The sequence below is a fragment of the Onychostoma macrolepis genome, chromosome 05 (genome assembly GCF_012432095.1).
Source record: "Onychostoma macrolepis isolate SWU-2019 chromosome 05, ASM1243209v1, whole genome shotgun sequence".
Taxonomy (NCBI): Eukaryota; Metazoa; Chordata; class Actinopteri; order Cypriniformes; family Cyprinidae; genus Onychostoma; species Onychostoma macrolepis.
In genome coordinates, this window is record NC_081159.1 from 42,250,937 (window position 1) to 42,276,694 (window position 25,758).

At 36.6% G+C, this 25,758-nt stretch overlaps 1 protein-coding gene across 1 annotated transcript; it reads left to right on the forward strand.

Annotated features, from left to right (window-relative positions):
- Nucleotides 1-11: 11 nt before the first annotated feature.
- On the forward strand, nucleotides 12-25,735 carry LOC131541102 (unconventional myosin-XIX). Its single transcript, XM_058776640.1, has 23 exons — nucleotides 12-285; nucleotides 5,570-5,717; nucleotides 6,159-6,307; nucleotides 7,286-7,399; nucleotides 12,816-12,942; nucleotides 13,057-13,126; nucleotides 13,216-13,318; nucleotides 15,025-15,121; nucleotides 15,239-15,315; nucleotides 16,204-16,294; nucleotides 17,082-17,247; nucleotides 17,465-17,538; nucleotides 17,685-17,920; nucleotides 18,142-18,318; nucleotides 18,432-18,572; nucleotides 18,869-18,976; nucleotides 19,077-19,147; nucleotides 19,342-19,421; nucleotides 20,609-20,766; nucleotides 20,931-21,060; nucleotides 22,207-22,292; nucleotides 23,028-23,363; nucleotides 24,682-25,735. Exons 1-23 carry the CDS (start codon nucleotides 166-168, stop codon nucleotides 24,793-24,795), a joined length of 2,973 nt encoding a protein of 990 aa, XP_058632623.1. The 5' UTR covers nucleotides 12-165; the 3' UTR covers nucleotides 24,796-25,735.
- Nucleotides 25,736-25,758: the final 23 nt, after the last annotated feature.

The window sequence follows — 25,758 nt, forward strand, 5'->3', positions numbered from 1 at the left end:
CGCTGCGCGTGTCAGTTGCCGCCAGTGTGGTGGGAGTTTTGTCCTTCACTCACTGAGGAATTTTCCTGGCTGGAGAAACAAAACATAACTCGTAAAATATCAATCTAATGGCAGCGGTATAACACAGTAAATACAGCAAAACGTGTCTTCTTAAAGTTTACACTCATGGCGAATGTCAAACAGAAGCTTTTATTCCGAAATAAAGACGTTTCGACCGTTAACAGTTCTGACGGGACATTCAGGAGTTTGGAAAAAGTTGGAAGACCGAACCGCCAGACGGAAAAGGTACGTTACACTAATTTTATTATTTACTGCTCATTTAACACTTTTTACCTCACTTTTTCTGTATGCGTATCAACGTTTTAGATTTAAATTGTATTATCTACAAAAACAAGTTTAACTGACAAACAGGAAAATTAACGTTTATCTGAAACGTTACAAAAAATCCTGTATCATGGTGGTTTATGTTCCAACAGCATGCTAACATTTAATTTAGCAGTTACATGCCCCAAAACGTCATGTTTGTACGCATAAATATTCATAATTTTCTTATTTTCCCATCACCGTTAAACGTATATTAAGAAATACATATACTACACGTTCAGAATTATATTCTCCAATTGCTCCCTATTTATTACTGTAATAAATATTTTATTTTTAAGGGAAGTAACATAACATGCTTGATTAATGCCACCCTAAACCGGTATAGATGACTAGGGACTAATTTTCTATTGAGCAGAACAATAACTAAAGTGATTTACTGTAATTTATTTCTAATCACTCTTTTGAACTGGCTTGTTTTTCCGGAGTGCCCTCATTTGCATGTTCATTGAAGTGTTTCGTGTTGTCATTGTGGGATTAAGCAGCGGTGCAGTTAATCTGAGGAACATGCTCAGATTATTCCGCAGGTCAACATAATCTGAGCATGCGCAAAACCACTTGAACCCATTTCAGGCGCGCCTTTTTTTTTGGTGTAACAAAATTATGACGTCATTCCAAAGGTAGCCTGCAACTTGTTTTGAAGTAAATGAAGACGTGCTTTTTTGGCACTATATTTTATATTGTCTGTGTTCATATGTGTTGATATGTTCATTTAGTTGCAGCATCGAAGGTCACCCTCAGTTATTAAAGGGGTGGTCTAATGGATTATTTCGAAGGGTTGATTTTGTTATGGGATGCACAGCAACATGTTCATGCTTCGTTTTTAAAAAATCGCATTATTTTTCACACATTTTACCTGTAATTGTACACCGCTTTTCAGCTAGCATAAAAACGGCCGGTTGATTTCCTGTTTTTTGTGAAGGAAGGCCCTCCCTCAGAAATTCGCAATGGGCTCTGATTGGTTAGTTGGCCGAGTGTGTTGTGATTGGCTAAACCGCCTCTAGTGCGCTTCTAACGCCTGTTTCACGTGTGCATTATGTATGCGGTGCATTGTGCTTTCACACAGGACGCGTTTGCAGTCAGCTCCTGATCCGCGGCTGTTTCCCACAGACACAACATTTATCCATTATTATGTTTTTAGCATATATGCTTAAAGTGTTTTTTCAGCATTGTAGTGATCCTCTTTTATCACAGTGCAGTTACACAATCTTTCATAGACATATTTCACGTTTGAAGTCAATTAACATAAACGTAGCTATTAAATGCATTTGGCTATAGATTTGTATATTAAGTTGCACAAGCAAGTGGAAACACATTTAAACACAGCATATGGCCTAAGTTGTGTTAGGCTATCACAAATATTTAAAATTAAAACTTACCACTGACAGAAACAGTCGGCTCTCGTGCCTTTTACATTTAAATCTTATTTCAAACAGTCCGGGTCTTAAAGCAAAATCGCTAATTTTGATTTCAAATCCAAAGGTTGTTAGCCTAATACTGAGTGTTTTTCCAACATTGTGATCCTCTTTTATCACAGTAGTGTTACACAATCTTTCATAGACATATTCACATTTAAACTCAATTAAAAACGTATTCAATGCATTTGGATTCTATATCTGTATATTAAGTTGCTCAAGCAAGTGGAAACACATTTAAACACAGCATATAGCCTACTTTTCACAAATATTTTAAATTCAAACTTACCACTGACAGAAACAGTCGGCTCTCGTGCCTTTTACATTTAAATCTTTATTACAAACAGTCCCGCGGGTCTTAAAGAACTTTGTTTTTCTACCTCCACAAGACACAAGTGCATATGTTGCCTTGTTTATCTAAAAGTGCACTTTTCTTTGTTTTAAACCTAGCCAAAAAGCCTTTGAAACACAGTAGACTTTAGTTATATCTATTTTTTTGTGAAATTACTACATTTCCATGTCAATCCATGTTAATTTTTACCGTGAACAAAGCGCTGTCACTTTAATTCAGCGCGTGCAGCACAGCAAAAATAGACTCGGTGCGGAAACGATTTCTGCACTGCTGCAGACGCACCGCTCCTGGAATGCACTGCCGGACCGAAACCATGTGCAGTGTGAACGCTTTAATCCGTTAACATGGGTGCGGAAAAAAATACGCACCGCAAACGCACTGCAAACGGAATATGTGTGAAACAGGTGTAAGGCCGCATTTACACTGCATGGTTCAAGTGACCCAATTCTGATTTTTTCCCTCCCATGTGGCACAGATCGGATATGGCCCACGACCGTGTAAGCAGGAAAAAAATCGCATGGATTCCGATATGCTCTGATCGGTTTCAGGCTTCATTCATATGTGGAAATAAATCAGATATGAATCGGATACGTGCATTTGCGCCTGCCGTGTAAGCGGGCAGATCGGATATTCCCCTGTAAATGCGACTCCTACGTCATTGAAAAGTGACGGTACAGACATACCTGTAACAAATGAAACATCTCTAGTTGAGTAGCAGAGTATTAATTTCGTTCGTTTGTGTGAAATAAAAGACTAACTGACGCGAGTGAGTATTCCACTCGCAAGCGTTCAGTGGAGCTGAAGATCATCACTGTTCTGAAGAATTTGTACTAGGATATATAATTATTTTGATGTAGCCTATAGATGTAACTATTGCATTAAAAACATTTCTATATGAATTCCATGTCAATAAATTAAACTCAATGTACTATTCAAATTGATTTGTGATGTCATGCTATTTTTGGCTTGTTTCACCAAGTGCAGTGTAAAATGCACACATCGGATACGGGTCACTTTTAAAAGAATTATAAGCATGTCGTCCAAAAAATCGGATATAGTCACAAAATTGGAATTGGTCATCAAGACTTGCAGTGTAAATGCAGCCTAAATGTCCCGCCCCTCAGCTCAGCGGCATGTGCTCCAGTTGTATTGTAAACAATGGTGTTGTCTATGTTGCTTATCAGTTTGAGCCTGATTGAGACGCAGAAAATATTAGTGAAGAGGATCGCACAGAACCTGTGCAAGCACGGCTCGTAATGGTAGGCCTGTGTTTTTTTTGTTTGTTGTTGTCTCATACTTTTAGATACGCTGTTATTATGCTACTGCGTTTTTTAGCTTTTAATATGCGGTTTTATCATGATTAAAGCTTTAATACAGTACGGCAACCACATGGGCGTCCATGTTTAAGGCTCATCATAGCTATGTGAAAAGCTGAGCTGATCTGAATGAGAGAGGGAGAGATGCAGAGCAGGGCGACGCGAGGAACAGTATTAAGAACCGCTGCTTTAGAACACTGATTTTGAAACTTGTGAGTCCATTAGAATCGTTAGAAGACAGAATCGCGATTCATACAGTATACGAATAGATTTTTACGTGCACCCCTAGTTTTCTTCCTCTTCAATAAAGCAGCGCAGCATGGCCTCGCCCCCTTCATTGCATGTTCCCAGGGGCGGGGTTTATCTAGGTTTATGATGTCAGTAACCCGGAAGTATTTTGTTGTAGTCCCTTACCAGCCGTTCGCTGTAGGTGATGCTATGCTAATTCTGTAAAAGACAATTTCTCCCTTTGCATTGAACTTTGAGCTTTGTAACTTTGCAGATGTTGTTTATGCTCACACAGCTACATTACACACTAACAAAAGTTAAAAAGGTGAAATCGTATTATATGACCCCTTTAAATTAGTTTTACTGTTAAGTGTGAGTAGTGCAGTTGGTTTGTTGTGCCATGCAGTGTTTCTCATGCCTGCAGCCCTTGGCGCAGATTAAGTCGTCATCTAAGTCGTTTTTTTCTGGGCCATTATGATTCATGCATTGACTCCAGTGTTGGAACGGAAAGTTCCTGACAGATGAAATCGGATCAATACTATGGGAATCTGTAATCGTCTCATTACAAATGTTGCATGTGTTGAATGTCTGTGTGATCTATGTACTAACCAAAGTCTCTTACCATTATTTGTTTTTAAGATGCTCTCCAGTCAGTTCAGATTCCCAGTCTTGTTGTCGTTTACCTGTGTTTGTTATTGGATTAGGAGCAGGCCTGTCCAGCAGACAGTGTGTATTATTAGCTTGTCTTCAGCATGTCCTGACCCGACTCAACGCATGCTTTCATCAGAGCATATGGAGTCACATCAGCGTCAGAGGAAGGATGTGTAATTACACATCTCTGTTTATTCCTGACATTTTAAATTTTTGTGATGAAGTCCAGGCGTGTTATATTTGGAAAATGTTCTTACTCTGTTGTTGCTCAGCATTTGCTTTGTCTTTCAAATGAGGAATAGTACAAGCAATTAGTCAAATCTCAAGTTGTCAACCAAAGGTGTTGGAAATATGACCAACAAGTATACTGGCTTGATGAATGTAAAAAGCTCTTTCCTTTGATGTCATGCATAAACACATCTGACATAAAGCAAGCTTAATTATGGTATTGTGCATTATGTAATATACAGTTGCATGCATGGCTCTGAAAGGATGTTTTTTAAAGAAATAGTTCAGCCCAAGATGAAAATTTCCTGAAAATGTGCTCACCCTTAGGCCATCCAATTTGTAGATGAGTTTGTTTCTTCATCAGATTTGGAGAAATGTAGCATTACATCACTTGCTCACCAATGGATCCTCTGCAGTGAATGGGTGCCGTCAGAATGAGAGTCCAAACAGCTGATAAAAACATCACAATAATCCACACCACTCCAGTCTATTGGTTAACATCTTGTAAAGTAAAAAGCTAGGCCTACATGTCTGTAAGAAACAAATCCATTATTAAGATGTTTTTAACTTCAGACCATCACTTCTGGCCAAATAACAAATAATTAATAATAATAAATATTCCATAATTACGCATCCTCCAGTGGAAAAGTCCACCCCCTGTTGTTCTCTCAGATCTGTGCAAGTGTGCATGTTTCTCTCCAGATTCAGACAAGAATATTATAAATAGCGGACTCTTAAAGAAAATGAAAAATTGTTGACATTTTCTGAAGATCAAGTTTGCTATTGAAATTCATCATCAATGTGGATTTGCACAGCTTGTCAGTGAACAGTGGCTCTGTGTAGTAAATGCTGCTCCATGTGAAATCACGCACGTGATGGAAATTACCGCTGATTACAGAACCGGCTTTACTGAAAAGATGCGCATTAAATATCGCATGTGTTATATCGTGCAGCCCTAGATAACATGGTCTTTATTAATTGCATCATGCATCATGCAGGTGAATGGACTGAAAGACCGAACCCAGGACCTCAGGAAATCTCTCAATGATTCACTGGAAGGGGACATCAGAGACTTCCTCATCAATGAAGCTGAACTTCACACGTACGATGACCTCACTAAAGTCAACCCGGTTACGCCTTCTACAGGTACATTGTGCAAAAGCGCTTGGGATTTATGTCTGTAACTATTGGTCATTCATCATTGGCCTTATGATGTTTATTGCAAGTGAAGAATGTCAAGGTTTTTTCCTTCCCCAATTCAGATGATAGGATATTCTTCCACATTACAATATTTTGATGTCTGATTTTAGTTCTAGCATGTGAAATTCTAGATTGGAGCTTGAATTCTGATTCATAATATTGACCGTCATATCACATAAAAATGTAATTGCAACTTTTTATCTTACAGTTCTGACTTTTTTCACAATTGCGAGTTAACATCTTGCAATTCAGAATTGTTTACTCAGAATCGCTTGTTTATTAATATTATCTTTTCATTCTGTGGCAGAAACAAGCTTCCATACCAGTCCTAAATTTCCTATTGTGAATCAGTGTTGAATTACAGCTGTGGTGTTTTGTGTTTGGCAGTGCTGAAATGTCTGCAGGCCAGGTACAGCGCAAAGGTTTTCTACACGCATGCTGGCTGCACGCTGGTCGCCCTCAACCCCTTCCAGCCCATTCCTCACCTGTACTCTCTGGATGTGATGAGGGAATATCACTCCGCTCCTCAACCACAGGTAAACACGCTCAAGTCTATCAGTACATCTCTAACGTAAAAATATGGAAGTTACAAATACTTTAGTGTGGAAGCCATAAATACTATGAGTTTTTATGGTCATATTAGTGGTTTGATTCCTCATTCCGTGCGTTGGTAGAAATATGTCAACTGGTTTGGTTTTGCTATAAAATTTAGTCACCAAAAAGTAACTAAACCAACCTGAAATATTTTGTTTACTGGATTATCATCAAATGTATCAAAAAGAGGCATTATTGATTGACTATGTAAGTAATACATTTTTGGTTGAATGAAGCAAAAGTTTTCTGCCATCATGATATAAAATTAGTCAACCATGATATAAGGTTTTGGTCGTACCACCCACCCCTAGTTGCTTGGGTTTTAAGTTTTGTCTTTTGAAACGAGAGATCTATACCTCCCTTTCAAATGCTTTTAATGCGTAACAGAAGACAGGACGATGTTTAGTCAACCCATTTGTCTTTTATCATAGCAGAGGGCCATGTCAAAACAATGTTTGCACACCTGGTCTGTTCAGCTGCATGTTTAGTGGTATTAAATGTAAAGTTAATGAGTCAGTCTTTAACGTTATATTTAATACAGCACCAAACAATCTATGTGTTTTTTTTTTGTTGCATGTTGTTGTCACCTTATCATTAACTTGCACAATAATTAAATTAAGTAAAATGTAAGCTATTATTTAATTATTTATGAGGTTTAAGGCTTTTCTCATTGTGCCGTTGGCCAGTAACCTTGACCATACTTTGCTCTGCATGTTTATTTTGACATCAAAGAATGTTAATGAAAAAACTGCAAATCAGGAAGTTAGATAAAAATAAACTGTGGCCACTCTAGATATTGACTAACCTTTTAAGGACATTTTGTGAGACAGGTAAAGGCAGGTTATATTATATGAACTTAAGCAGTTGTCATCTCATCCTGATTTACAGAAAGCACTGTTAAAGCATCTTTTTGTACTTAGGAGTTTAAGCCACACATCTTCATCGTAGCAGAAGAGGCTTATAGGAATGTGCAGGGCCAGGTAGAGCCCATAAACCAATCTCTGGTCGTCTCAGGAGAAAGTGGAGCTGGGAAGGTAAGTGATGTTTGTTTGGTGTAATTTCATAATTCATGTTTTCCAATGCTTACGTTTTACAGCTACTGCATGACATTAAATGGGTCCAAAAACAGGCCTAGCTCTATGTAAACATCTCCGTGCTTTTCTCTGAGTTGCTCTGTTCTTAAATGCCAGTCACTTTGTAAATCTGCATCACATTGTGACAGATTCATAAAACATTCCCAGCTGAAATGTGCTGCTCAAACTGTTCAGATCAAATTACAGTTACCAAAACACACCTGTTCAAAATAAACCCACTGCTTGTTTTTAACTTTGAAAGTTTAGAAAGCCTTTTTTGCAGTATGTTTCAATAAGGTCTCTAAAAATAAAGGAAATTATGATTTCTCACTATTTACAGTCTTTAAAGTGCCCCTATTATGGATTTTTGAAAATGACCTTTCATGCAGTGTGTAACACAGCTCTAAGTGAATGAAAACATCCTGCAAAGTTTTAAATCTGAAAGTGCACCGTGAATAAAGTTATGCTTGTTTTTAACTTTGGAGGTTTAGAAAGCCTTTTTTGCAATATGTTACAATAAGGTCTCTAAAAATGAAGGAAATTATGATTTCTCATTATTTACAGTGGGGAGGCTCCGATCGATCGGCCGGAGATCGGTATCGGCCGATAATCACATTTTATGACTCGATCGGTACTCTCTACACTTGGCCGATCTCACAAACTGATTGCAATTTGATGACGTCAACGCGTGAGGACGTACATGTTGCGTGGGGACATAAATGATTTGGCGCCGCAGTCATGTCATCGCTGGTGTGGAAATGCTATGACGTTTCGAGAAACAATGAAAAATTCGCTATTTGTCGTGTATGTTTTGCATGATGATATGATGAATGAATGGTTAATTTTTAACAGCAGATTCAGTGACGTTAGAGCTGATGTGTGCATCAATGCTTGTTTATACCAGACACGCCGCGGCATGTTTCTGAAGCGGCTCTCCGCACTGCTTGGCTAAAAATAGTCTTTTGTAAGTTGGCACCGCGTGGAGGAGTAACGGTAACATAATACGCTGCTTTTAAATGAATATTTATTTATAAAACAGAATATCTTCTTTGGCCATATTAGCCTACTCAATAGCATTAACACAGGCTCCTTTCAAACTTCATCTGGAATGCCACTGTTTCTGTAACTGCAACTTCCCAATCAGGTGAACACACACACACACACAAATGAAATCGTCTGCCTGATGAAAAAAAATTTATTTAAATGTAGTTAATATTTGCATCATTTATGATTTATTTTATCCACCCGCGACCAGTGTTGGGTAAAAAAGTAGTTAATTACTAGTTACTAATTACATCTTCAACAGTGTAATTAGTAGGGTTGGGTACCGAAACCCGGTACCAATATGGCACCGGTACCTATGTAACCGGTATGTACTAGAACCGAATCAGAACGGAGATTTCGGTGCCATGCCTGAGCGATCGATTTAAATATTTGTCCTTTGTTTTTCCGAAACGAACGTAAGAAGCCGGCACCTCACGTGAAAAATAATTTCCCGACTGAGAAAATGCACGTGAACTAAAGTCGGAAAGCTCTAATAATACAAGTCCAACAAATCTTTGTAGTAACGCGAGCGTGCTGTTTTCACATTCCGACTTAAAAGCACAACTCGAGAAATGAGAGCATCCGAGGAGCGCGTGAATGCAGTAATTACACTTGCTCTGACAGCAGCAGGTAGCCCTCCATTAACTAGCCAAGCTAAACATTCTTAAATTTAAAATGCCTAAAGCTAAAATTATCTTGTATTCACGTTTTTAAACCTGTTGTCCAACAAAAGAGAACACTATAACCTTTTTAGTCCACAATACCCGTTAAATGCTTCCTTTTGTGATCTGATGTAGCTTCTTGTTACAGAATGATGCAGAAAATATGTTCCATAGGCTACTAATACATCGATTGGCAATGGATTATAAATATACTTAATTATTATGAAAATACCAGAGATGGCTTGAATAACACAGATAAACTATACACTGTCGTAGTCGAGTGTTTATTGTATTTGTTTTATCATTCAAAACGTTTATATCTTGTTTACTCCGTTACATCCATAGCACTGCATTTGTCCATATTGGGGATTTCCTGGAGCTTCATGAGTTCACTACTTCTGTGACTGGATATGTGGATTTTTTGTGTGAGGGCGCCCTCTGGCATCCAGTATGAATGAAAAAGACATGTGTTTAGTGCTAATTGCCAATTCAATTATTAATTGGTCATTTTTATTTATTTTTTATTATTTTTAAGTATCGGTTCAGGCACCGTTTAGGCACCGGTACCGTTTTAAAAGTATCGATTTGGCACCGGTATCGAATAAACCCCAAACGATACCCAACCCTGGTAATTAGACTACTGTACAAATTACTCTCTCCAAAAAGTATTTAATTACTTATTACTAATTACTTTCTAAATCCTTAACTACATAAATTATTCTGGTCACACTTTAGAGTAGGGTCCAATTCTCACTATTAACTAACTATTAAGTATGACTTTTGCCTCCGAATACTCCTAATTACTGCTTATTAATACTTAAAGTAGTTAAGTTTAAAAATTAGGTAGAATTAAGGATTTAGAATAAGGTCTTGCAGAATAAGACATTTAATATGTGCTTTTTAAGTAATAATAAACAGCCACTATCCCAGTAATATTCATGCTAATAACCAACAAGTTAATAGTGAGAATTGGACACTAAAGTGTTACCAATATTCTTATTTACTCAAAGTATTTAAAGTGAGAAGGGTACATAAAAAGCATGAATTTTAGGGTTAGACTTTAAATTTTGATGTTAAATCCACTATTGTATTGTGTATAAATGTTCTACAGTCTGTACAGTATTAAGTTCAATTACATAAGTAACTGTAATTAAATTACAGAAACAATAAGAGTAATCCCTTACTTTACTTTTTCAATGGAAAAGTAATTAAATTACAGTTACACCCAACACTTTACAAATTAATTAGTTACACCCAACACTGCCCGCGACCCACCCGCAAATAATCAGAATGCATTTTTTATTACCCGACCCGCGGATTATCAGCAGCGCCGTTATTTTTTTTTTCATTATTATTTTTTCCTCTTCATTCTTATATTGGTATTAAATAGAGGTTGACCGATAGTGGATTTTACCGATACCGATAGCTAGGTTGGACCACACTGGCCGATACAGATTAATCAACCGATAGTTTTCAAAATGGATACCGAAAGAAAGCTAGTGCTTTACTATTTAAAAAAAAAAAAGAAAAAGAAAAAAAAAGCAGTAACAGTACTGAACCATACATTGTAAATGAATAAAAATATTATTTACTATATTGATCATTAAAGTTATTTCATAGTTTGCTAATGTTAAAAGAAGAAACTTTTAAAATTGTAAAAATGTAGCGTATTAGTTGCTAATAGTGAATGTTGAATTGTACACACTCTAACAAGGAACAATACTTATACAGTTTTCATTAATGCTACGAATGGACTCTTATTGTTAAGTATTACCATTTAATTTCAACAGTCATGCTTAAAGATGGCCATCTTTAAATATCTATGGCCATAGCATTAAAATTACATACATATGGATATTGTATGTGTACTCACACACTTATGCTTCTATTTTTTAACACTTGATAATTGTCTAATAAAAAAAAAAAAATGTTAGTCACATACCGGGAAAAAAAAGCGCAGCGCTGCGTCTAGGAGAACTCACTCTCTCACACACACACACACACACACACACACACACACACACACACCAGACGCTTTGCGTTCAATTCAAGTGGCGGTCTAAAACAATTTATTTAATCCCCAAACGGACATAAGTTTGCTTCAAGAATGAACAATGCGTTTGAGGCAAAAATGAGTTTGAAGTTCGGTGTTTAAAAAAACAGAGCACGCGGAAAGAGAAATTGCGATCTATTACAACTCTCTATATGAAGCATACAGACTTTATTAGACCCACAGAAAGACAAACGTTTTGCTGAAAAATGCACAATACATAATTTATAGACTAGGGTGAAGTCATTATGTACATTCACAATGATTTGGGACTAATGTAATAGAAAACTATCTGAATGGCCTCAGTTCCGCGGCAGGATTTTCTGTCGGCTGTACTTAAATGCGAGTCTGGAGTTTCCCGCTCTGTGCAGCGTGCAGTGTCACGTGTCAAAATAAACAACACGTGCTGTCAGTGATTTCCGCCTCTAGACGCCGCTCTCGTACTGTATAATGCCAGCGGACCCTTCTCAGCCACTCCAGCAATGGTTGCAAACCGGAAAACTATCGGCATGGATTTTTGCCGATAACCGATAGTTGCGGCAATCAACTATCGGTGCCGATTAATCGGCAAAACTGATGAATCGGTCGACCTCTAGTATTAAACCTTATGAGTTACATCAGCCTTCTCAATTTTAGGAGATTAAATGTTTATTTTGTCCTTCACAGTTTACTATTGGATAATGTTTAAATAAACCTTGTGGGTTGCGTCAGACTGCTCCATTTTGTTTGTATTTATTTTTGTCTTATATTAAGTATCCTGATATAAATAATGTCATGCATAAACCCCATTTTAAAGGCATATTAAAATGTTCACTGTATAAGGAATAATTTTTGTGATTATTTATGTAACATTATTACATGTTATATAAAGCTTGAAGCATCAGAATCGGCATCGGTATCGGCCGATCACCATGACAAGAAATCGGTACTCGGTATCAGCTGCAAAAATCCTGATGGGAGCATCCCAAATTTACAGTCTTTAAAGTGCCCCTATTATGGAGTGAATGAAAACATCCTGCAAAGTTTTAAATCTGAAAGTGCAATAAAGTTATTGTCTCTCAAAAGAAAGAGTCGACTCTGAATCATTGAAACGAGTCGTTTTTAAAACATATTAAGCATATTGCCTGCCCACTTGTTGGTCTTTTTGAGCTGGTCTGAATGAAAATGCAAATTCATTCTTTGCCACTAGGTGCTGCTTTTGGAGCGGTAAAAATAGCGGTTTCTCCGGTAACGCTGTACACACAGCAGCACTGTGCTCACAAACACTGCTTTATCAGTCATTACAAACATGATGACATGAAAATGAGACCAATCGACCAATCACCGCAGATTAGTGTCACGCTAAGGAAGGGTTTGGGATTCGTTGAGCAAGTAAAGGTAAAAATAAACGCATATTATAAGACAATGAAAGTGTTTTTTGACCTTGCATGCATGTCAACCTGTTGTTGGAGACTCCTAAAACCAAAATATAAACCTTTCATTACCCATAATAAGGGCACTTTAAATGAACTGTCAAGCTTAATATTTCAAATACTTGCTGTACTAAGTTTAGGACTGATCTGAAAACGGTAAAATCTCAACATGATTTAGACCACATCTCCTATATTAAATATCTCTTCAGACATGGACGTCACGCTGTCTGATGAAGTATTATGCCACTGTAGCCGCCTCTTCTCAGAAGTGCCAGGACACCGTACAGAAGATAGAAAGACGAGTACTGGGCTCCAACCCAGTCATGGAGGCGTTTGGTGAGAAATACAAGGAGCAGTTGATGTTTCAGTCTCATTTCCTCTCTAAAGATCTGTGATATGTTCATTAATTGCTTTCTAAAAGCCTTTATTTTCCTTTTCCTTCTTCCCCAGGGAATGCCTGCACTTTACGCAATAGCAACAGCAGTCGCTTTGGAAAATACATTCAGCTTCAGCTCAACGGGTTAGTTTTGCTTTCTATTTGTTTCCCACATGGACATGAACCTGAAGAATCTTGTGATTGGTGTAAAGGTCTGTGATTTTATAATCCAGCTCTCAGCTGCTGGTTGGAGCATCAGTGCAGACATATCTTTTGGAGAAAACCAGAGTGGCTTTCCAAGCACCAAATGAGAGAAATTTTCACATATTCTACCAGGTAAATTAAGAGACTGCATTCACAGAATTAACCAGGAATATAATACTACCAAAGTATATATTTTCATAAGCCACTTTTCCACTGAAATTACCTGGAACAATTTATCCCAGGAACTTTTTTTGTTGCGGTCTGCATTTCCATCACGGCCTAAAGTACCGTGAAGATTAAGCAAATGTAGCCTGCAGTCTGTGAGGGTCCTAACGCCCCAGTATAGTGACGGGGACACTATACTGTAAAAAAAAAAGCACCGTCTTTCGGATGAGACGTTAAACCGAGGTCCTGACTCTCTGTGGTCATTAAAAATCCCATGACACTCATCGTAAAAAGAGTAGGGGTGTAACCCCGGTATCCTGGCCAAATTCCCTCCACTGGCCCTTATCAATCATGGCTTCCCAATAATCCCCATCAACTTCATAGGCTCTATGACACTCTCTTCTCTCCACCTGTAGCTGGTGTGTGGTGAGTGCACTGGCGCCGTTTGTCCTGTGGCTGCCGACGCATCATCCAGGTGGATGCTGCACACTGGTGGTGGTTGAGGAGAGACCCCCCCACATGATTGTAAAGCGCTTTGGGTGTATTGCAATACACAAAGCGCTATATAAATGCCTCATTCATTCATTCATTCATTCATTCAAATATTCTGGTGATGTAGGATTGCGCGCGACTGCTCCTCCCAGTCCAGGGCCGTTTCTCAATACCAAGTATGCAAATTTCAGACTTGTGTCTTTGGTAGTTTGGACTTCGCAAGTTCAACTCGGGAGTATGAACTCCCGGGGACGAGACGATTATATTGATAACTTGATAGCTCACCTTGACTACTGCAAATTTCCTTACTGTATTGATAATAAGATGAAATATGATATCAAACACCACTGCCTCTCTTCATTTTCATTTAAACGTGGGCTATTAATAGCTGCGGAAATGTAGTTCAGGGAACTTACATACAGTACATTACAATGAAACTAAATATTATATCAAACAGCATTGCCTCTTCATTTTAATAAAGATATAAATGTATATATTTATAAAAGTATATAAAGTTATGAAACATAACTTTGTGCTCAGCCAAAATGATATGACCTGGCACAAATAGATTCATGAGACCAATGATTACCTGTTAGATTTACCCAAAACTAATTATATCTCATGTTTAACCACTACAGAGACATCAGAGCCAGCGGAAAATGTCAGAAGTACTAGCCGAGCTAAGGCTGCTCTCTTCAGGATACATGAGCACTGAGCGCCCGGTGATCGCGTGGAGCTCACATCTCTGAAATCGGCGAAGCACATTTGCGAATAGGCACTGTCTTTATAAATAAGCCGCAGATTTGAGTTTTAAACAACTACATTCTTGCCAGAATACTCCTAAAACTACATTTCATGACTCAATAACAGTAATATTTTGAAAATTGTGCCAATAAATGGTGGTTGAAATACAATGTTGCGTAAACTCAACCAATCAGCATGCTCAGCGCCCAAGTCCCACCCCTGAAACTTCCTGACCTTTGAAAAAGTACTACCTCACGAGCAGGTTTTATTTAGATCCTGGTTTCTACGGTGGAAACACACTGAGTACCGGCCCAAAGTCCCTGGGGAAAGTTCCTGCGGTGGAAACGGGCTTACATATTTTATTCGATTATTTCCAGTAATACAGTAATTCTATGTTGGTTTGTATGTTGGTTGTTTATTATCCGTTTTATTTGAAGATGATGAAAGGAGCCACAGAGAAACAGAGACTGGAATGGATGCTGCCATTGGAGCAAGATTTTGCTTGGTTGCCACATGCTGAGAAAACCTTAGAAGGCAAGGATTGTACTACAAGAATTTGTATTTTAAAGCATGAAAGTCAATTTTATGAGGAATTTGAGGAGGCACTGTGATGTTTGACATCTTGCATTCTGTTTGTTTGTGTCTGAGCAGAAGACTGTTTGGAAGAGACGGTGGAAGCCATGATCAACCTTGGCATTGATGAGGGGAAACGGACACAGATTTTTAGGGTGAGTGATAATGGTAAAATTATATCAAAACCTAAATGATGATTGGAAATGAATGTTATCCATGTTGGTTGGTGTTTGATTGTTATGCTTTTAGATACTGATTACACTCAGTTGTTTCGACTAATTAATTGAACTTTTTAAATGACTTTGTTATAAAGACCGTATTTATAGAAATGGTGGGTGGAGACACTTAGTGGGTGGAGACACTAAATGACTTCACTCACTGAAAAAAATAAATAAACCTTTTGATTTATGAATGTGAATCATCATGTAGCTTTTTGATTCATGCACCAAAATAAGACACTACAGCAGACAAGAAAATTAAGTGTAAACTACTTTGTTAATGGGAGAATAAAAAAAAGTATATGTGTGTGTGTGTGTGTGTATATGTATATATGTGTATGTATGTATATATGTATGTATGTGTGTGTGTGACCCTTAAAACCAGTCTTAAGTGACAATTTTTCGAAATTGAGATGTATACATGATCTGAAAGCTGAATAAATGAGCTTTCCATTGATGTATGGTTTGTTAGGATCGGACAATATTTGGCCGAGATACAACTATTTGAAAATCTGGAATCTGAGGTGCAAAAAAATCTAAATATTGAGAAAATCGCCTTTAAAGTTGTCCAAATGAAGTTCTTAGCAATGCATATTACTAATCAAAAATTAAGTTTTGATACATTTACGTTAAGAAATTTACAAAATATTTTCATGGAACGTGATCTTTACTTCGATAATAAAAAATAGATCATTTTGACCCATACAGTGCATTTTTGGCTATTGCTACAAATATACCCCAGCAACTTAAGACTGGTTTTGTGGTCCAGGGTCACATATTATACTTTAGTTTGTAAAATGACATTTTTGTTGTCTTTTTGCAAAGATCCTTGCAGGTCTTCTGCAGCTGGGGAACGTGGACTTTAGTCCTGTGTCAGAAGAGGCTCAGCCATGTGATCTTGATGTACACTCAAAAGGTGTGGTGCGTTTCTGTTGTATTGTTTATATAAAAAGCTACGTTATGACAGTGAATTAGGCAAGATGCATATTCCAGACATGATGAGGCAAAGTATTTATGGATGATACAAGTTTATGTCTGGGCTGTGACGTGTCCCTATTACATTCCTCACCTCACCAATTCATTGTGACACTTTGCTATAAACACTATTGGTCAAAAGGTTGGGGTTTGGTAACAATTTTTAATGTTTTTGAAAGAAGTATCTTCTGCTCACCAAGGCTGCATTTATCTGATCAGTAAAAACAGTAAGATTGTGAAATATTATTACAATTTAACTTTGAAATGTGAATATATAGTAAAATGTTTTTTATTGCTGTGATCTAAGCTGAATTTTCAGCATCATTACTCCAGTCTTCAGTGTCACATGATGTTGATTTGCTGCTCAAGAAACATTTCTGATTATAATCAATGTTGAAAACAGTTGTGCTCTTTCATATTTTTGTGGAAACCATGATACATTTTATTTTTCAGGATTCTTTGATGAATAGAAAATTCAAAAGAGCAGCATTTGTTTGAAATAGAAATGTATTGTAACATTATAAATGTCTTTACTGTCACTTTTTCAATTTAATGCATCACTGCTGAATAAAAGTATTACTTTCTTTTAAAAATAAATGTATATCTCGGTATCTGTCGTATACAGAGGCCAAAGCAGTTAGTAAAGATTTTTCACCCCCTCCTAAGGACATGTTGACATTAGTAGCTTGTGTTGATCACTGCTCTCTCTCTGTCTGTGCTGTGTGCAGGTTTCCTGCAGAAGACCGCTGACCTGCTGCAGGTGTCGTTAGACGAGCTGCACTCGTGTCTGACCGTGAGAACTCTGCGTGCTGGCAAACAGAGCGTCCTCAAACCTTGCTCTCAGTCGGAGTGCGGCATCCGTAGAGACTGTCTGGCTAAAGTCATTTATGCACAGTGAGTCGTATGAACTAGGTTTGACATTTTATGAATTTTACAGCTACAGTAAAACAACAAATCTTACACACAAAAACACACTCTCCATGTTGCGTTTCATATATAATGAAACATAGAGTTTTGCATTATGTATAAAATTCAGTATACTTAAAGCAAGTGCTGAAGCAAATAGTTTTAATGAACACATTTCAAGTCTTTTTTTTTTTTTCATTTACAGGCTGTTTGACTGGTTAGTCACTTTCATAAACAGCAGTATGTTTGCAGACAATTCCATGTGGTGCAACTTCATTGGTACAAATTCTAATTATTCACTTATTTTATTGTAATATATTGCTAAATATATGACTTACTAATGTGTCAAATCATTTATCTTTTTTTCTGAATGGAATGAATATATTTCTAAAACACATTTAATCCTTGGCTGCTGTCTTCTACAGGCCTGCTGGATGTGTATGGTTTTGAATGCTTCCACCTGAACAATCTGGAGCAGTTGTGTATTAATTATGCTAACGAGAAGCTGCAGCAGCACTTTGTGGCTCATTACCTGAAGGCTCAGCAGGAGGAGTATGTGACCGAGGGGCTGCAGTGGTCCTTCATACTGTACCAAGACAACCAGGGCTGCCTGGACCTGATTGAAGGCAGTCCCTCCAGCATTTTCTCCCTGCTCAATGAGGTTAGCTTGCACTTCTTATCTCAGTGAGGGAAATCAGAAAAAGATGTGATGTATACTTGCATCACAAATGTAGCGAATGCCTTTATTTATAGCTTTATGATAATCTTGCATAGTGAAAGAGCTTTTTTGTAGCACTACTGAGTTTATTTTTTCTTTCTTTCTCTTCATTCTGTCTTTCTCTTTCTGTATTTCTAATTCTTTGGCTACTGTCTGCCGTCCAGGAGTGTCGTCTGAACCGAGCATCGGATGCGAAGCAGTTTCGTGTGCGTCTGCAGAAGGACCTGTCGGATAACGCCAGCATCAGCTGGGACAAACTCGGCAAAGAGCCCCATTTTACTGTGGCCCACTATGCAGGCAAAGTCAGTTACCAGATTGAGGGCATGATGGAGAAGAACAAGGTGCAAACTATATAAGTAGTTGCATACATAAACTATGTGGCTTATCTATGCTGAAATCTTCCTTTGGGCTTAATAAAGTTTATAATGTGCTCGAATGTCCATTTTTTCTGTAGGACCCAGTTCCCCCTGAGATCATCAGTCTCCTGCAGAAGTCCCAGGATTCATTGCTGCACAGTCTCTTTGCTGATGGTGACCGTGAGAGCGAGGGGTCTAGAGGACACAGTAAAGTGGTCACTGTCGTCTCCAAATTTAAGGTACAGATTTTTAAGAGGAATAATTAAGCTCTTGTTTTTTTTTTTTTTGTTTATTGAAAGATTTCTTTCTGTTGTTTAAATGATTGTGTTTTAGCTCTTAATCATTATGATTCACATTGTAAGATGATTAGACATAATTTTGTTGTCCCAGTACGTTTTTTTAATTCTTGATTGTACAAACAGGTCAAAGGTAAAGTTTTAAAGAAGACAGATACTGATACAGATAATGCATTGTTTTTAGACTGACCTGCATCTGTTTAATATAATAATTTGTTTGTCTTTCTGTGAACATGCAGAACTCTCTTGGAAGCCTGATGAAGATTTTGCACAGCACCACACCGCACTACACGCGTTGCATCAAACCCAACCCCGACTGCAGACCGCTCACCTTCAAAAAGGAAGAGGTATGAAAAACAGATGCATTTCTGTCTGTTCACTTGGGATTCCCTTGAGAGTTGCAGATTTATAGCCTGGTTAGTGAGTCTCGGTTTGGTTTGCGTTCAGGTAATCGCTCAGCTTGAGGCCTGTGGGATAGTAGAAACCATAAACATCAGTGCAGCAGGATTTCCCATCAGGTAACACTACACGCACATCTCAATCCCTACATTTAACACATAATACACTCAATTTTACAACAAATAATTTACTTCAAATTAAGCGTGACTACGCTCCAGAATTTGGTATATTTCATATCACCTCAAGTTTAGAGATGTTATTACAGAATTCCATTCAGAATCAAAACTAAATTATTTTTGTATTATTTGTACAGGATCCCATATGGCAGTTTCCTCCAAAGATACGGGCTGATTGCAAACACCAGACTAACTGCACAAATGAACCGAGCGAACAGTACGTAGAACATGATGTGCATACTGTACTGTCTGGGGTTTTTCTTTTTTCTGTTCTCCTGTTTAATAACTGAATCCTGTCTTTTCTTTCAGTATCCTCCTCTCATTTCTTTCTGTCTTTAATGAACACAGTGCTTAAAATAATGTGAATCTGAATTCCTCAGGTGAATTACTGCATGCTTATTTAATGAATATTTTGCATGCAGTGATGCATTTGCTTGCCTTTTCTTCTTTCTCTCTTCACTATTTCCCTCTTACTAATGTCTTTTGTAGAAATAAATAGATCTTTGTTCAAGTGGTTGAATTTTTGCATGTGCATTCATGTCACTGCTTGTGGGATTTGATACAGATAAGAATTTCTTAGGTGTGCACATTAGTTGGTTGAACACCAGTTTTAAATCTCAGATAAACCAAGGGAGCTCAATGCCGTTCCTGAAGATCTACCTTCCTGCAGAGATTAACTCTAATCAAACACACCTAAACCAACTAAGCTAGGTATTGAAAATTACAGGGGTGTGGTAGAGCAGGATTGGGAGTAAGATCTACAGGAAAGTGGATTCATTGGAACAGGACTGAACATGTCTGCCCTAATACCTCGACCCACCAAGAGTCAAAGCAAACTTTTAACTAAACACGATGCACCTATAAGATGACCCTAAAGTGCTTGATTTCAGTTGCATTAAGGCAAGACACCTCAGGTGAATAGGGTAACGTTTTCGACTAATAAATTATCATTATATTTCCCCAATTGATTATCACAGTACATTAACACAGTTGCTTGTACAAGTTTTCTTAAATGTTATATTTAATGTGCAAATGAGGCATTATCTAATTACGCATAAATTTGCACATATATATATATATATATATATAAAATTCTTTTAGCAATAAACTGTTATATAAATCAGGTAAATTATATATGACGACACCATACTGTAAAAACCTTAGCATTTAGATAGCAATAAAACTGTAAAGTTTTTTGTAAGTAAAATAAGGTACTTAAATGTGTATTTTGCGAGTTTTCTTTCCAGTAGTCTTAAAGAAGACATGTTATGGAAGTAAAATACCCCAAAATCTCTACATTGACCAGTGCATGAAAAGCAATGGTTTTACTTGCAGTGTCTTGCCTTAAAAACACAATAGAAGTATTATAAACATGTATTTCTAAAGCTCAGCTTTCACTCACAGGCCCTGAGATGAGCGATCAGGCTGTTCTGGGATCTGCTGTGGAGGATGTGCTCAATGTGGTCCTCAAGAGACGCGCCCCAAACTACACCCTCAGCCCTGATGACAACAACAACATGGTGCACTGTGGCAGGACCAAAGTCTTTCTCACACATTCCCTGGTAAAGCATGCACTCTGATTACTTATGATTGTAATGCAATTTGTAAAAGTTGAAAGTTCACTGAACTCTTTCAGCCTGTTTACCCTGTCTCAGCTGATGCAATCACAAGCTGTCAGATGTATTTTAACTTGATGTCTGTAGTTAATTTATCATGTGTTGTGCAGCTGGAAATGCTGGAGGAGCACAGGAACAGGGTGCGCTCACAGAAGGCGTTCTGTATCCAGTGCTGCTGGCGCAGGCACCAGACCCGTCAGCGTAACCTGAGGACACAGGCTGCCACCCGCTTACAAGCAGGTTAGGATTTAACATCTTTATTTTGCGATTACAGGTACTATGGCTGTATAACAAACAGGGCTGCACAATTTGGGGAAAAAATAATGTGATTTAAATAAATAAATAATCCAGCCAATTTTTGTGGTTTTATATCAATATGGCTATTTAATGAATGAATGCATGAATAAATAAATAAATTATTGTTATTTTTGTTATTATTATTATTATTATTATTATTATTACTACTACTAAATTAAAATATATAAGAAAATACTAAATAAAAGCAAAATAAATATTACTATTGTAATATTTCACTTTAAAATGAAAACAATTTTATTTATGCACTTCAACAGTAAAATTACAATACTAATATTGTCTTAATTTTGTCATTTTAACCATTGTTAAATTATTGAACTTTTATTTTGACAGAAAACTGCATAGAGAAGTCAAAGCTTCTCTTTTGTTGAAAAATGCTTCTCATTACAACTTTGCCTTTGCGATTTAATAATTGCATTAAGCTATATTGCAACTTCAGTTTTATTTTGATTAATCATGCAACCCTAATGACAGCTAACCTTGTTCTAGACAGTTGCTAAATATTAAAGCTGGGAATAAGCTGGTTGGGTTTGTAGACACTTTTAGACCGCTTAAAAGATAAAGTGCACAAGCGAGAAGACATTATTCTTTAGGAATAGACCCAGTGACTGTGCATTTCTCTCTGACCTCTGCCTGGCTGAAGGAGCAGACATCTGCTGTGCGTCTAGACGCTGACACCTGATCAACTTCCTCCTGATTATCCCTTAAACTCAGAACAGAACGGATGCAGCTCACCTGAGCCAAACACCTGCTTCACTGAGATCAGTAGAGCCAAAGGCCAAATCAGACCACACTAATTTTATAGTGCAGATCATACAGTATTGAAGATGTAGGGCTGCATGTGGTATCAAAATTAAACCAAAAGCACGGTGTTCATTTACACATGAGCAGCTCATTGTGTGCTGTGTTTTTAGTGTCTCAGAGCATCTCGGTTCACAGTGAATGCTGCTTATCACAAACTCCATATATGCATCTGTCGGAGTTTAAATCCTAAGACAAAACGGCTCTATATGCAGTATCTGTACAGTATTATATAGAGTTTTTAACTCTCTTTGTGTATCTTTATCACAGGTGTGAGATCTTGGCTGGTCAGAAGAGAGATGAAGAAATGGCACAAAGCTGCATCGATCATCCAAACCAAATGGAGGCGCTGGAGGGTAAGCATTGTGCTGATTTTTATTTTTATTAATAAAGATGTTGGACATGGCTTGATTTTTTTTGTCTGTTGGGAATTGATTGGATTGTGAAGACTGTTTCATACCAGGGATGAAGGCAGGTGTTTGGAAGGAAAAAAATAAAATGCAAACATAACAAACAGTGTTTTAAAATGTAATCAGATGAAAATGTAACCGTTCTTTTTAGTTTGACTAACAAAGTGCTGCACAACAGAGATTTCCTGTTTAAATTAAAACATGGATGAAAAATAGTGTGATATTCCTTAAAAAGTGTTTTAATAAATTATTATTATTATTACTTTAAGAAGTACATTAGAAATTACTATTATATAGTATAGTTTTTGGTGATTTGTAATGAAGAGCTTTGAGTGCCACACGGTTTAAAATGTTTTGTAATTTTGTAATATTCCTTAAAAAAAGGAATTATTATTGTCCTCACTGTACGATCTTAATATATTTCTGTGAACATTTCCTCAAACTGAACTTTTATTTTGCTGTTTTGTAGTGAAGACCTTTGGGTTTCTGTGTTTATTTGATAATCTTTATCAAATTAAATGGTGAAATGTTTGTGTTTTGTGTTTGTTTTAGTATATCCCTTTTCATTTAGAAATGCCACATAAAACGGGTTATAAACACCATTTCCTGCTGACTTTAAATGTAAATGGATTTAGCTTCAGTTCTACATGTTTTGTGCCGTTTTCTTATCTTTCTCGATAGGCGTGGATGGATGCGTTAGCTGAGGCAGAGCTGGATGATGCTGAGGATTTCATGGAGAAAGAAGCGTCGTCTGTGTTGCCGAAGCTGGACCCTCTGCTGAAGGAGAGAGGCTCCGTGCAGCTCTCCAGCATCCAGGAGCCTGTGATGGTCAGAGGTTGGCCCATCGGTCTGGCCATGGCCTCTGCTCCCAGCATCACCGTCTCTCTGACAGCCACGGGTTTACAGCGGATCATGTCCATGATGGCCTGTCTGAAGATCCCATTCAGACACGGCGAATACAAAGTAAACACCAACCAGTTTGACCAGGGTGTGGCGTCTATCAGAGCTCAGCCGCGGGTAAGAGACGCTTCAAACATACGGGTTATCTTGAGTGACCATGAATTATTCCAGGAGAAATACAGCTTACACGTCTATGACATGTTGTCAATTGTTTTAGTATTATTTATATACTCTTAAAGTATGTATTAATATTTGAATTTTTGCATTTATTTTTGTATTTTCAGTTTTCATTTGAATTTCATTTGAAGTTTTAGTCATTTTGTTATGCGCTTTTGTCATTTAGAATTGTCATTCTTTAATATAAAAAAATTCTATTTAGCATAAATTTTTCAATTTATATTTTACTTTTAGAAATTTTATTGCTTCAACTTCAACTTATTAATTTCATTTAGGGCCAAGGTAACATTTCTTAGTTTGTTTTTCATCTAATATTTATATTTATTTTTAGCTTTATTACCTAAAATATTTTAATAGATTTAGGTAACAATAATAAGACTTTGTAAATCATGTTTACTCTGAGGTAGGTCAAATTATTACATTTTAATATGAATTATTTTTTTCTTGGTGAATAAGTGCAATGAACATGTATTATGATATTTTGTAAAAAGTATTATATACTATTGTATTTTATTTTATTTGTAGTAATTTTATAATGTGCTTTTTGTATTTTTTAATATTTCTCTTATTTCTGTTTTAGTAATTTTAGTACTTCAACTTAACTTAGTTGCCACAGTAACATTTTCCAATTTTCATTTAAGTTTATGTAATATTTGTTTTATTTTGTTAGCTTTATTTTTTTAGATTTATTACTTTATAAATGGTTTTAAATAATAGTTTTAGTAGACAATAACACTGTAAATCAAGTTTACTCAGAACTGTGTTATTTTGGTGTTGATATACTCTTCTAGTTTTTAAAAACATATATTTTCAATTCAATTTTTTTTAAAATATTTTCTCTTTGCTTTCAGTTTAATTTTGGTTGAAGTTTTAGTCATTGTCTTGTATATTTTTGTTGTGTATTTATTAGTTTTTTAGAATTTTTAAATATGTCTGTAAAGTTTTTATTTATTCTTTTTAGTTATTTTAGTACTTCAAGTTAAGTATTTACTTAAGTATTTTATTTCTGCTAGTTTCCAAGGCAATAAAGTACAAAATAAAGAAATAATAAAATGTAAAATAAAGCACAAAAAGTGTAAAATAAAGATTAAAAAGTAACAAATGTTTATGGTTTTAGTTAACTATAATAACCCTGACACATTTTGATGTGAGATTATGACGACTTTATTCTTAAGTGAATCGTGCTTTTATGCTCAAATTAATCTGAGAACAACCTGAAATATTGCTTTAACTGCTCTGTAACTGTTTGTTTTGACAGGGCTCCATTAAGATGCATCTTCAGAGGTCTCCGCTGCTCTACGCTGACATGCACCCAGTGCACAAGACCGACGTGGTGACCGGATTCAACCAGATCCTGCTGGAGAGAACCTGAGATTTCATGCTGTTAAAAGCTTTCATGCAATCAGTGCACCTTTGAAATACACTACATTAAGTGATATTAAACATTTAGCCTTATTGCCTTATTGTTAGTGCAATGTAGTGTTTGGTTGTATTTACTCTCTCAGGATTCAGTATAAAGCACCAAGTGCCTTTTAATTCTGCTGTGTTCAATCAGTATTCTGTAAAGCGTTTTATAACTATTACTTTATACTAGCATGATCTGTCATAATTTAAATGTTTCTTGCACAGCTTGAAAGTGATAATTGTAGATAAGATTTCAGTTTTTATTCATAATGTGCTGCTAATATATACCAAAATCAGGTATTTTTTAAAACATCACATTTAATTTGTTAATGTCAGTTACAAACTTTGTAAGCTTTAAAACATTGTGATGTTATAAATGATATTAAGGTATAATGATAACTAAGGGAGATACTGGAGAATATAGTATTCATATTATTACATGTTTTGTATACTTTTCTTGTCATCTTTTTTTAAACTTTGTTCTTTGCACAAACACTACATGGTAAATACTGGGAAAAGCCACTGTTTCAGCATTGCTGTTGATGCTCTTACCAAAGCAAACTGAATTAATATACTTTTTGCATTTGTATCTGTAATTCCAAACTCATTTTGTCAGAAGTTTTTACTTTTTGCTGTTTTAGACTGAAATGTGTTTTCAAACACCAATGAATCACAGGCACAACACAGCATTCCTCCTTGGATCATGTGTTTTTTGGTTTTTAACATTTAATTGCATGTGCAAACTGCTTTTATGACCAACAATAATCAATATCTCTGTATATTTATTATCTAAGGGCATTAATCAGCAAAACGTGACTTGTAAACAGGTTTTCTAGTACAACGCAGTACTTATTTAACAAACCAATCAAACACCTTGTCAAACTTTGATAATGCCAATAAAGATTATTACAGGCTTTTTCTGTTTTTGGTG